Below are 14,134 nucleotides of genomic sequence, written 5' to 3' on the forward strand. Positions count from 1 at the left end.
TATATATATATATATATATATATATATATATATATATATATACATATATATATATATATATATATACATATATATATATATATGTTTATATATATATATATATATATATATATATATATATATATATATATATATGTTTATATATATATATATATAATATATATATACATATATGTATATATATATATATATATATATATATATATATGTATTTATATAGTATTTATGTGTAACGGTGTCATGTTTGTGTAAATGTGTATTTCTGTGTATTACTTCATGTTACACGTCTCTAAAATACCTGTTTGACTCAAAGATTAAATTAAAACATTAATAAATTAAATGAGAATCATCCATTTCACACAGAGTTTATTTTTCATGTACTATGTGTTTGTTTCTGATATATTGTTTCTAAGTACACAAGAAAGTACCTTTTATTTATTTAACTGTTTTTGTATTTAACAGTTGTATTATTTATAGGAGAATGTTTTAAGTCAGTTATATATTATAACTTAAACAGTAAAACACGGTTAATTATAAAATCTCTCTTTCGAGACGTCTTATTGTGAAACACTACCGGAAGCAGACCTGCTGACCCGGAAGTTGTTTGTCGAACTGAAGAGGTTCATCAGGACGGAGAGGAGCGGGACAGGTGAGGAGCAGTCTGTGCTGAAGGTTCAGAACATACCGAGCACCTGAGGCTCACTGCTAGCTCACATGCTAACTGCTGCTAGCACAGCATGCTAACTGCTGCTAGCACAGCATGCTAACTGCTGCTAGCACAGCATGCTAACTGCTGCTAGCACAGCATGCTAACTGCTGCTAGCACAGCATGCTAACTGCTGCTAGCACAGCATGCTAACTGCTGCTAGCACAGCAGCATGCTAGCACAGCATGCTAACTGCTGCTAGCACAGCATGCTAACTGCTGCTAGCACAGCATGCTAACTGCTGCTAGCACAGCATGCTAACTGCTGCTAGCACAGCATGCTAACTGCTGCTAGCACAGCATGCTAAACTGGAGCTAGCAGCAGTTAGCATGTGAGCTGTAATGATTAATGTACTTGTACTACTACCACAGTACTGTGTAGTAGTACTGTGTACTCTTCAAGAAGTACTACTGATAAAGAAGTACTACCTGATAAAGAAGTACTACTGATAAAGAAGTACTACCTGATAAAGAAGTACTACCTGATAAAGAAGTACTACCTGATAAAGAAGTACTACCTGATAAAGAAGTAACCTGATAAAGAAGTACTACCTGATAAAGAAGTACTACCTGATAAAGAAGTACTACCTGATAAAGATAAAGAAGTACTACTGATAAAGAAGTACTACTGATAAAGAAGTACTACCTGATAAAGAAGTACTACTGATAAAGAAGTACTACTGATAAAGAAGTACTACCTGATAAAGAAGTACTACTGATAAAGAAGTACTACCTGATAAAGAAGTACTACTGATAAAGAAGTACTACCTGATAAAGAAGTACTACTGATAAAGAAGTACTACCTGATAAAGAAGTACTACTGATTACTACTGATAAAGAAGTACTACCTGATAAAGAAGTACTACCTGATAAAGAAGTACTACCTGATAAAGAAGTACTACCTGATAAAGAAGTACTACTGATAAAGAAGTACTACTGATAAAGAAGTACTACCTGATAAAGAAGTACTACCTGATAAAGAAGTACTACCTGATAAAGAAGTACTACTGATAAAGAAGTACTACCTGATAAAGAAGTACTACTGATAAAGAAGTACTACCTGATAAAGAAGTACTACCTGAGTCTTCCTCTTATTGTATTCATATTAGTTTGTTTCTGTACTTTTGCTCTGGTTTATGCTTTAAGATGCTTGTTTAAGAAAGGAGATGCACTGATGACTTCTGGTGACTAGTAGTTCTCTTGAATACCTATGTTGAATACACTTCCTGTAAGTCGCTTTGGATAAAAGCGTCTGCTACATGACTGTAATGTAATGTAATGTAATGTAATGTAATGTAATGTAATGTACTTCTGTAATGTAGTACTGTGACTGAAGTACTTGTGTGTTTTCAGGTTGCAGAGCTGCAGCTGTCATGGCTCACATCACCATCAACCAGTACCTGCAGCAGGTAACCACACACTCTGGTGTTCCTTGCAGCGTTGGTGTTCCTCTGCAGCACTCTTCTTCGTTGGTGTTCCTCTGCAGCGTTAACACACTCTTCTTCGTTGGTGTTCCTCTGCAGCGTTAACACACTCTTCTTCGTTGGTGTTCCTCTGCAGCGTTAACACACTCTTCTTCGTTGGTGTTCCTCTGCAGCGTTAACACACTCTTCTTCGTTGGTGTTCCTCTGCTGCAGGTCTACGAGGCCATCGACAGCCACGAGGGCTCCTTCTGCTCCGAGCTTCTCTCCTTCAAACACCCGCACGTCGTCAACCCCCGGCTGCAGGTGAGGCTCCGCCCACTCAGGTAGATGCTCCGAGGGTTGCTAGGATACGGCCTCACCTGTGTGTGTGTGTGTGTGTGTGTGTGTGTTTCACAGCTGGCCAGTCCAGAAGAGAAATGTCAGCAGCTTCTGGAGCCGCCGTACGACGAGATGGTCGCCGCCCACCTCAGGTAGGGCGGCCAATCAGGTTACTCGTGTGTGTTTGTGTGTGTGTGTATATGTTATGTAGGTAACCATAGCAACAGGACTGTGTGTGTGTTTGTCTCCCAGGTGTATCTACGCCGTGTCAAACCACGACTTCGTTGAAGCCTACAAGTTCCAGACGCTCGTCGTTCAATATCCTTTATGACACACACACACACACACACACACACACACACACACACACACTGAACAATACAGCTTGGATCAGTAATCAATAGTCGATCACTCCTTGACCAATCACGTCCTTCCTGAGAGCCTTCCAGTCCCACAAAGAGGAGAACTGGTGAGTACATGTGTGTTAGCCTAGCTTAGCACAATGACAAGTGAGGGGAAACTGTTAGCATTGGTCCAGACTGAAGTGTGTGTGTGTGTGTGTGTGTGTGTGTGTGTGTGTGTGTGTGTGTGTGTGTGTGTGTGTGTGTGTGTGTGTGTGTGTGTGTGTGTGTGTGTGTGTGTGTGTGTGTGTGTGTGTGTGTGTCTCTCTCAGGGCTCTCAGGGCCGGTGATGTTCGCTGTCACGCTGGATCTCAGGATATTCGCCAACAACGTAAGAAAACACACTGAGAGAGACTGAGACTGATCCGAGGTCAGCTGCTGCCGGGATGACCTTTGACCTTTGTGTGTGTGTGTGTGCAGGCGGAGCAGCAGTTGCAGAAGAAGGGCAAAGGTCAGCCGGGGGAGATGTTGGAGAAAGCAGCAGAACAGCTGATGAGCTGCTTCAGAGTTTGTGCCAGCGACAAGTCAGTACTAATACACAAATGCAGTATAAATACACAACAAAAACACACTGAGTACAAGTGCTTTACTGCGTTTCACTGTCTCAGAAAACTGAAGGATTGGACTTAAGTCGGAGTATTTCTACACTGTGGTGAAAGTACTTCTTCCTCCTGCCTGAAGCAGAGAGTGAAGTAGAGTGAAGCAGAGAGTGAAGTAGAGTGAAGCATAGAGTGAGGTTGAACTCCGGGTTGTGTTTCTGTCCCTCAGTCGAGCCGGCATCGACGACTCAAAGAAGTGGGGCATGATGTTTCTGAGCAACCAGCTCTTCAAGATCTACTTCAAGGTCTGACAACGACACAATGTATCAATAAAGTTTCATTCAAAAACAGAAAAGCATTCATAGAATAATAATATCATGAGGAATAGGGGTGTGCCAAATAATCGTCATGACGATGCATCGCGATTCTAATTTTCACGATCTACTGCATCGATTGTTGACGCCAAGAATCGATTATTCATTTAAAAAAATGAATAATTAAAAAAAATGAATAATTAAAATTGCATGAATGGTTGGCGAACATCAAGCATTTCCGGCCGCGCGATACTGCGACAAGTCATTCTTAAACAAAACATGGAGGAGACAGAACAAATTCGCCCGGCTCCGTCACATTTCAAGTCTGATGTTTGGAAACATTTTGGCTTTAAAAACAAGGACGGTAAAAACTAAATTGATATGACGAACGCAATTTGCAAACACTGTTACATCGCAATGAAATACTGTGGAAACACAACAAACTTAAGGGCACACTTGCAGAGGCGCCATCCAGAAAAACAAGAGCCGCCAGCGCCACAACCACTGAACAACGCTAAACAAACAACATTCGATTGCAAGCTAGCCCCAACATCTACACGCGCAAAGAAGATTACAGAGTCAATCACCGAGTTCATTTGCCAGGATTTGCGACCATATAGTGTGGTGGAGAACCGTGGGTTTAAAAAAATGATCAGCACACTGGAGCCTCGCTATGTAATCCCGAGCCGGAGAGAGTTTTCTCTACTGCAGGGGACATTATCTCTGCCAAAAGGAGTGTCATTTGTCATTTCCCCTGAGCACCTGGACCAGCTTCTGTTCCTAAACAAAAACATAAAGCACTAAGAATGGCATTATAGCTGTTATTGCTAGTTCAACACTTGTTCATTTGTTTTTTGAGTGGATACTGGACACTGGACACATGCAGTTGATGCATTTTGCTGCGAGGGATGTTTGCAATATATATATATATTTTTTTTTATATAGTTTTATAAAGCCTATTCACTTTTTGTGGCATCAGTTTGTCCTCTTATGTTTATGAAATGATATTGTTGTTATAATGGCAGCTACTTCCAAAAGGGGAAATGTTTGAATGTTTTCATTTCATTGGTTTAAAGGACCACTGAGGCCATGTAAACGGCACTGATTATCCTTATTTTGTTATTTTAAGTTTTATAAATCCTTAGCACTTCTTGTCAGTGTATCCAGTAATAGTCGTTTCAATAAATACAGCTATGTATGAATTGAGTTGCTTTGAGTTATCAATTGAACACACTATCCAGATCATACACAGCCAGTCAGCCACTGGTAATGGCTTAATTTTTTTTTAACAGTGTTCAGTGAAAATTCGCAATGCATCGCAATAATTCAAGTATCGCGATGCATCGTGATAGAATCGCATCGTGACTTCTTTGGCAATACCCACCCCTAATGAGGAATATGTCTCCTTCTGTTGAGATGAATACTATCATACTGGTATTATTACTGATGTGATGATGTGTTCCTCCCTGGTGGATCAGATCAATAAGCTTCACCTGTGTAAACCTCTGATCAGAGCCATCGACAGCTCCAACCTGAAGAACGACTACAGTCCGGCTCAGAAGGTCACCTACAAGTACTACGTGGGCCGCAAGGCCATGTTCGACAGCGACTTCAAGCCAGGTAATACTACAGTAATACTACTGCAATACTACTGTAATACTACAGTAATACTACTGCAATACTACTGTAATACTACAACAGTAATACTACAGCAATACTACTGCAATACTACAGTAATACTACAGTAATACTACAGTAATACTACTGCAATACTACTGTAATACTACAACAGTAATACTACAACAGTAATACTACAGTAACAATACTACTGTAATACTACAGTAATACTACTGTAATACTACTACAGTAATACTACAGTAATACTACTGCAATACTACTGCAATACTACTACAGTAATACTACAGCAATACTACTGTAATACTACTACAGTAATACTACTGCAATACTACAGTAATACTACTGCAATACTACTGCAATACTACAGTAATACTACTGCAATACTACTGCAATACTACTACAGTAATACTACAGTAATACTACAGTAATACTACTGTAATACTACTACAGTAATACAGTAACAATACTACTGTAATACTACTGCAATACTACTGCAATACTACAGTAATACTACTGTAATACTACTACAGTAATACTACTGCAATACTAACAATACTACTGCAATACTACTGCAATACTACAGTAATACTACTGTAACAATACTACAGTAATACTACTGTAACAATACTACAGTAATACTACTGCAATACTACTGCAATACTACAGTAATACTACTGTAACAATACTACAGTAATACTACTGTAACAATACTACAGTAATACTACTGCAATACTACTGTAACAATACTACAGTAATACTACTGCAATACTACTGCAATACTACAGTAATACTACTGTAACAATACTACAGTAATACTACTGTAACAATACTACAGTAATACTACTGTAACAATACTACAGTAATACTACTGCAATACTACAGTAATACTACTGCAATACTACTGTAACAATACTACAGTCATACTACTGCAATACTACTGCAATAGTACTGCATTAGTACTGTACTAATACTACAGTACTACTACAGTACTTCTGTCTCTTTGTGTAGTTTCTAACTCTTTTCATTGTTTGTTGTATTTGTCCTTTAACTTTGGTTCCTATAAATCAGAATATTAATATAAACACCACTGACGATATATTGCTTTTGATTGTTTGTTGTATTTGATCATTTATTGATCATGTTATTGATTGTTATTGATCATGATTGATCATGTTATTGATCATGTTAATCATGTTATTGATCGATATATTGATTATTGTCTCTGCAGCGGAGGAGTTCCTGTCGTACGCGTTCCATCACTGTCATCGTTCCAGTCAGAAGAACAAGAGGATGATCCTCATCTACCTGCTGCCCGTCAAGATGCTGCTGGTGAGGAACCACTTCAGACCATTTTACCTGATGAAGACCAGTTGAGACTAGGTGTATACCATTTTAGCCTGATGAAGACCAGTTTAGACTAGGTGTATACCATTTTAGCCTGATGAAGACCAGTTTAGACTAGGTGTATACCATTTTAGACCTGTGTAGACCAGTTTAGACTAGTTCAGACCAGTTCCCCCAGTCTGACCACAGCTTGTTGTTTCAGGGTCACATGCCGACTCATCAGCTCCTGAGGAAGTACGACCTCATGCAGTTTGCCGACGTCACCAAATCTGTGAGGTAAGCAGAGCTGGTAACACAACAGGAAGTGACATCATCGTACTGTCAGGTGATCTCACAGCTGATCTCACAGGTGAACTGTGTTTCAGTGAGGGGAACCTGCTGCTGCTGAACGAAGCTCTGTCCAAACACGAGACCTTCTTCATCCGCTGTGGGATCTTCCTCATCCTGGAGAAGCTGAAGATCATCACCTACAGGAACCTCTTCAAGAAAGTGTGAGTCCAGGTCCTCCTGGTGGATCCCACCGGTACTGTAGCCAGAGACAGGATAGTCCAGGTCCTCCTGGTGGATCCCACCGGTACTGTAGCCAGAGACAGGATAGTCCAGGTCCTCCTGGTGGATCCCACCGGTACTGTAGCCAGAGACAGGATAGTCCAGGTCCTCCTGGTGGTCTAACCTGAGCCGATGTCTGCAGGTATCTTCTTCTGAGGACTCACCAGCTTCCTCTGGACGCCTTCCTGGTGGCCATGAAGATGATGCAGCTGGACGACGTGGACCTGGACGAGGTCCAGTGTATCCTGGCCAACCTCATCTACATGGTGAGCCCAGACACACACACACACACACACACACACACACACACACACACACACACACACACACACACACACACACACACACACACACACACACACACACACCCTGGACTGAAGACGGGAAGCAGACGAACAACTCTTCTTCTGTGGTTTCTGTCTCCTCTCAGGGTCACATCAAAGGTTACATCTCCCATCAGCACCAGAAGCTCGTGGTCAGTAAACAGAATCCGTTCCCTCCTCTCTCCTCCATCTCCTAGACTACGTTACCCACAATCCCCTCTGGCTGTGATGCTCTATTTTTGTTTTGTACTGTAAAAACGTGTTGAATAAAACAGATGCTGGTTTCTACAGCGTGTCGAACGTCTTCTGTTTATTAACACAAACCTGCGTTTCCTCAAGGCTTTGGACGGTGCATTGTGGGTACTGGAGTCTTTATTTAGGCAACACTTTGACAAATTCATCACTTTCAAAGTTGCACATCTCAAATACAAACTTCTGATTTTGAATATGATCTTCATGTTTTGATTATTTCATATTTTCTGCCGTTTTTTGCACAGATGTTAAATAAAAGATTCAACTTCCAAACTACATTCTAGTGCTTTTAAAGCTTTAGATTTTAGCTTCAACAATGGGTTGTGGAAGTAAAAAACTGAAAGAGACAAAGTAATAAGCTTACATTTAAACAGGAACAACTTCCTGTTTCAATGTCAAGAGTTTCACAATAAAAGCAGCCTAGAACGAGCTGCAATGAACTTCATCATTCTTCAGACTTCACATAGAAACAGAAGGTTAGTGTAGAGTTAGTTTAGACCTCTTTACTCAATGTTTACTGATCAATCATCAAACATGATAATAAAGCATCTGGAGTCTGAATGAATCAGTTTTTATCTGTTAGAATAATTATTGTAAACAGACAGAAGAACATCGTCAGCGTAACGGCTGATCCATAATTGTAAAACATTTTTTATGAGAAGCAAAAGTATCAGTGATGAGTGTTTATAAAAACAGAACAAGAAACAGACGATGATTTGTCGAAGAGTTTTAAAGATGGCGGCGGCGTTTGGTGGTTCATTTAGCGGACCTCAGGATACTCGCTGACCAGAGTGGTCATGTGATCCTCGGCGGCCTCCAGCCTTGGTCGGATCCAGCTCAGGTAGCGGGACAGTTTGGTGAACACCTGGCCGTCGCAGCCCGACGACGATGACATCAGCAGCCCCGTCAGGAACGCCGTCCCTCGTTCCACCGTGGCAACCGCCGTCCCCGGCAACAGATCGCCGCATCGCCGGGCGCTGACCTCCGACCTCGAATGAAGGTCTGAGGGCTCCTGATTCTGAATCTTTGACCTGGTATTGTTTTCTGCTCTGTTGGGCGGCCCATTCTGGGCTGGATTCTGGTTCTGGTTCACTGTGCGGCCATTCAGCCTCTGCTGGGCTCGGTCCAGGTTCCTTGAAGGTCCATTTTGGTTCCCCAAAGGTCCATTCTGGCTCCTCTGGGCTACGTTCTGGCTCCTCATGCAGAACATTTTGTTGCTCAGTGGATGTGAGAAGAACATCTGACGGCGACACTCGTCCAGCGTCATGTAGACCGGTTTCTGGGTCCGCCTCGTGGCCATGCCTGTCTTCCCAGAATTCATCAGGATGTTTTCGCTAAAGTCCTTGGTGGGCAGGCAGAGGTGGATGAGGGCGGGGCTAAAGGTCAGGGGGCGGGCCAGCTCGAGGAGGGCGAGATCGTTGTCGTGGCGATCGGTATGGAAACCATTGTGGACGTACAGCGCCCGGACGGGGACAAGCCTCTTCTCATCGCCGTCGCCTAGGAGACGAGAAAATGATATCATTCAGTGGACAATCTATGCTTAAAGTAAAGGGAAAAGAAGCTTTGTTTAAACTTCATACCGGCGACCACGGCGAACCTGGAGGGCCGGAGGTCGGATGGTGAGCCCGTCAGGACGCAGCGGGCGGCGGTCAGGACGGAGCGGCGCCCCAGCACAACGCCGCCACACAGCTCCGCCCCTCTGCTGCTCACCAGGGACACCTGGAGCGGCGAAACAAACACCCTGCTCTGAATACAACATTATGAGCAGAAGCCTCGCCGTGATTGGCTGAGACCGTCTTACCTGCCAGGGACAGTTTCCATGGCGACACAGTGACGGCGTGGCGTTGAGGTTTTCAGGAAGTCGACCACAGGGAAACGCCACTGAGGACACAAAGATGGCGTTAGTGACCCGGTTCGAGCTGCTTGGGCTAACGTGGCGTTCTGTGGCGTCAGACCTTCAGCGAGGCAGCTCCGCCCGTCGGTCTGTAGTTTGAATCCCGGCAAGCAGGAGCAGGTGAAGGAGAGGGAGGACGGCGAGCACAGCTGGTGACACGCCGTCGGCCCGTCGGTCGGACACTCTGAGAGCTCTGAACATCAGACACGTTTCATTCACTAAAATCACCTGTTGTGGTTTAATATAAGCCCCGCCCCTCAGTGGAGGCGGGGCTAATGTCGCGGTGGGCGTGGTCCAGACCTGCTCGGTTGACTTTTTTGTACGGCGGCTTTCGTCCGTCTTCTGGAGCTCCCAGTTCACAGGTCGGTCCGTAGTGAGGGGGGCAGGAGCAGTGGAACCCCCCACTTTATCGGTGCAGTTCCCTCCATGCAGGCAGGGGGGCTACACTGGTCCCCATCTGATCACACACCGATCAATATCACCGAGAAATAAAAATGTTTTTAATAATACGACAAAGAATGAATTTTAGATTTTGTTTTTATTTGTTTATTCTCAAGTGAACGAAACCTTTAAAAAATATTATTTATTTATTTATATATATTTATACATCAGAACAATTATTAAAGTCAATATTTTATTGTTTCATTCCATCAGAGAAACCATATAATTTATTATCTGAAGGTTCAAACATTGTTTTGTTTTTTTGTTTATTATTACATTTTTACGCTAAATGTTAAAAAAGTTGGAAAATGTAAAAAAATAATAATAAAAAATAACATTTTAATGTTTTATGTTTATTCATTATTAATTTATATTTTTTCTGTAAATAGAAATTTATCGTATATATATATTTCTTTAGAAAATGTTTAAAAAGTTATATATAATATTTATATTTTTTGAGCATAAAAAAAGGTTTCATTTTTATTTAATATTAATTTATATATTTTTTTACTTTATGTTTAAAAAAAGTAATGTATTGAATAAACATTAATAAAATGTATTTGGAAAATGTCAAATATTTTTTATTTTTTATTTATTAATCATTTATATTAAAGATATTTTAGGCATTTGTAACTTTTCTTTATGAAATGTTAAAGTTGTAGTTGGAGGATAAACTCACCATAATAAACGGTCCAGAAGACGTTCTGAAGAGAAACGAGATCAAACAGTTTAATCCATCTGATCACTGATCATTGATATTGACTGATCACTGATTATTGATCACTGATTACTGATTATTGATCACTGATCACTGATCACTGATTATTGATCACTGATTATTGATTATTGATTATTGATTATTGAGCATTGATCATTGATTGATCACATTGATCATTGATCATTGATTATTGAGCATTGATCACTGATTATTGATCATTGATATTGATCATTGATTATTGATTATTGAGCATTGATATTGATTGATCACTGATCATTGATTATTGATCATTGATTGATCATTTGATCATTGATTATTCATTGAGCATTGATTGATTATTGATTATTGATCATTGATTATTGATGATTATTGATTATTGATCATTGATCATTGATCATTGATTATTGATTATTGATTATTGATCATTGATCATTGATTATTGATTATTGATCATTGATTATTGAGCATTGATCACTGATTATTGATTATTGATCATTGATTATTGATTATTGATTATTGATCATTGATCATTCATTGATTGATCATTGATCACTGATTGATTATTGATTATTGATCACTGATCATTGATTATTGATTATTGATCATTGATTATTGATTATTGATCATTGATCATTGATCATTGATTATTGATCATTGATTATTGATCATTGATCATTGATCATTGATTATTGAGCATTGATTATTGATCATTGATTATTGATCATTGATTATTGATCATTGATTATTGATCATTGATTATTGATCATTGATCATTGATTATTGAGCATTGATCATTGATTATTGAGCATTGATCACTGATCACTGATTATTGATCATTGATATTGATCATTGATCATTGATTATTGATTATTGATTATTGATTATTGAGCATTGATTATTGATTATTGAGCATGATCATTGATATTGATTATTGATTATTGATCACTGATTATTGATCATTGATTATTGATCATTGATCATTGATTATTGATCATTGATCATTGATTATTGATCACTGATTATTGATTATTGATTATTGATCACTGATCATTGATTATTGATTATTGATCATTGATCATTGATCATTGACTGATGGATCGCCGGTCGTCTCACCGTCTTCTCCTTGTCCTCAAACACCTCCCTGGCCTCCTCGTAGGTGCACAGCTCCTCTCGACACTCCCTCTCCAGGTTCCCTGAAGGATCTCCTCCACCAGGTACTTGTTGGCTCGTCTGGACCTCAGGAACACCGCCTGGTCCTTAGGAGCCCGGAACACTGCACACACAATATACTTTACTAATATTATCTTACAAGGTACCTAATGATGTTAATTATGATTTAATTATGAACATGAATTATACATTATATGAATGAGTGTGTTTCATGTGGAATAACATTTAAGTACAACAATAAATAAATACATATTCCTTTTAAATACATCCTGAAAAAGTGTGTATATATATATGTGTATATGTATATATATATATATGTATATATGTATATATATGTATATATATATATATATATGTATATATATGTATATGTGTATATATATATACATATGTGTATATATATGTATATGTATATATATATATATATATATATGTATATATATATGTATATATATGTATATGTGTATATATATATACATATGTGTATGTATATGTGTATATATATGTATATGTATATATATATAGAACAATATGAATAATAAATAATTCAATATAGTGCAATAAATTACTGAATAAATATTCTTAATAAATAAAATACATCCTAAAATAAATACAAATATAAATAATTGTAAATATGAACTTATGCATTAGCCAATATAGTTCAATAAATAACTATAATATTTCTTAATATTTCTGTCTGTTATTTTCAAACGAAAGATGCAAAACGATCTCATTGATTAATGTGAGGAGATTAAAAGTCTCCTTTTATTTATTTATTGACTATATTGACTCATTCATGTCTTCATATTAACATTTATTAAGGTATTTATTCCCTCATTTATTTATTAAATAATTAATTGTTTATTTAAAAAAAAGGTTCAGTATGACATATTTAGCAATTCATATAATATAAATCATAAATATAATCAACTGCTTCATAATTAAGCCTACCTCCGTCAGTGCTTTTCCTGATCTGTTCTCTACTTCCTGGTAGTTTTTTGCATAGTGAAGTATAATTATGAGATTTAAATTAGATTATTATTGTCAATAAGTCTTATTACAACATACTGTATGTTTCATATGTTTCTGTCCCACATAGACCACCGTACTTTTTAATGTTTAATATCAGTTTGATTTAACTTCCTGCCTGATTGATCGGTTCATAAAAAGATAATTAATCGACACATTTAAAATCTGTTTCACTAACGACTAAAGGTAACGCACTCCGGAGGTCAGAGGTCTTACCTTGTCCTTGGATGAGAACCTGAAGGAAGCAGACGACGAGGTAGAGACACAGCAGAGACGCCGACATGATGCTGACCGCCATGACACTGACCCACTGACACACACACACACACACACACACACACACACACACACACACACACACTAGTGTGTCATAATGTGACAACATGAAGAGATCGTAAACAAAAGTCCATCTGAAATGTAATCAGGTTTCAGAGTCAGACTTCGGTTGGTTGACACGTTGATTTGTGATGCAGTCATTCACACTTTTACAAACGTAATCGTTTAAACTCTTAAATGCTTTCAGAGGTTCCGTTTCCACCTGAACAGGTCGGATCTGTTTCCATAAAGGGTTAACAGAAGACCTGAACGTTGTCGGTGAACGTTGTGTTTCTGCAGTGGACTCTGGTCTGTCCTCCCTCTGATGGCCTCAGAACACAAACAAGCAGCAGGTCCGACCTCTGGGACTGTAACATCCAGTACGTTTGTTTATTTGGGGTAAACAAGAGATTAATCATTAAAATGAGGATCCAGAGCAAATACAGGAAAGAACATGGAGTCTGAAAACCAAAGAATGCTAACGTGAGGCTAAATGCTAACATCGTTTCTTCATTCAGTGATTCATCTTTTACTCTTTAAAATATCACAAATGTTTGTATTTTAAATGTTCGGTAGTCAAAGGTCACGACCTAAAGTTCAGCCATAAAAATAATAAAATAAAATTTAAAAACTGGAGATAATTAAAAAAGATTAACGGTGATGACCAGAAAGGAAAAGTATATTTTTACGTGAATATTTTGTATTAATAAAACTCTTAATGAAATGTATTAAGAAAAATGCACCAATAGCGAGAAAGTAT

At 38.8% G+C, this 14,134-nt stretch overlaps 1 protein-coding gene and 1 pseudogene across 1 annotated transcript; one reads left to right on the forward strand and one right to left on the reverse strand.

Annotated features, from left to right (window-relative positions):
- The first annotated feature begins 576 nt into the window (after nt 1-576).
- Nucleotides 577-7,843, forward strand: LOC129111673 (PCI domain-containing protein 2-like). Its single transcript, XM_054623711.1, is given in 15 exon segments — nt 577-649; nt 2,059-2,114; nt 2,343-2,432; nt 2,526-2,599; nt 2,700-2,765; nt 2,875-2,930; nt 3,130-3,179; nt 3,269-3,372; nt 3,617-3,692; nt 5,180-5,321; nt 6,568-6,668; nt 6,886-6,959; nt 7,049-7,174; nt 7,375-7,498; nt 7,663-7,843. Coding segments are annotated over 14 exon segments (1,209 nt in total). The 5' UTR covers nt 577-649; nt 2,059-2,078; the 3' UTR covers nt 7,753-7,843.
- Nucleotides 7,844-7,850: 7 nt separating this feature from the next.
- Nucleotides 7,851-13,386, reverse strand: LOC129111674 (vitamin K-dependent protein Z-like; annotated as a pseudogene).
- Between the last annotated feature and the right edge of the window lie 748 nt (nt 13,387-14,134).

Source organism: Anoplopoma fimbria, chromosome 22 (genome assembly GCF_027596085.1).
Source record: "Anoplopoma fimbria isolate UVic2021 breed Golden Eagle Sablefish chromosome 22, Afim_UVic_2022, whole genome shotgun sequence".
NCBI classification, from domain to species: Eukaryota; Metazoa; Chordata; class Actinopteri; order Perciformes; family Anoplopomatidae; genus Anoplopoma; species Anoplopoma fimbria.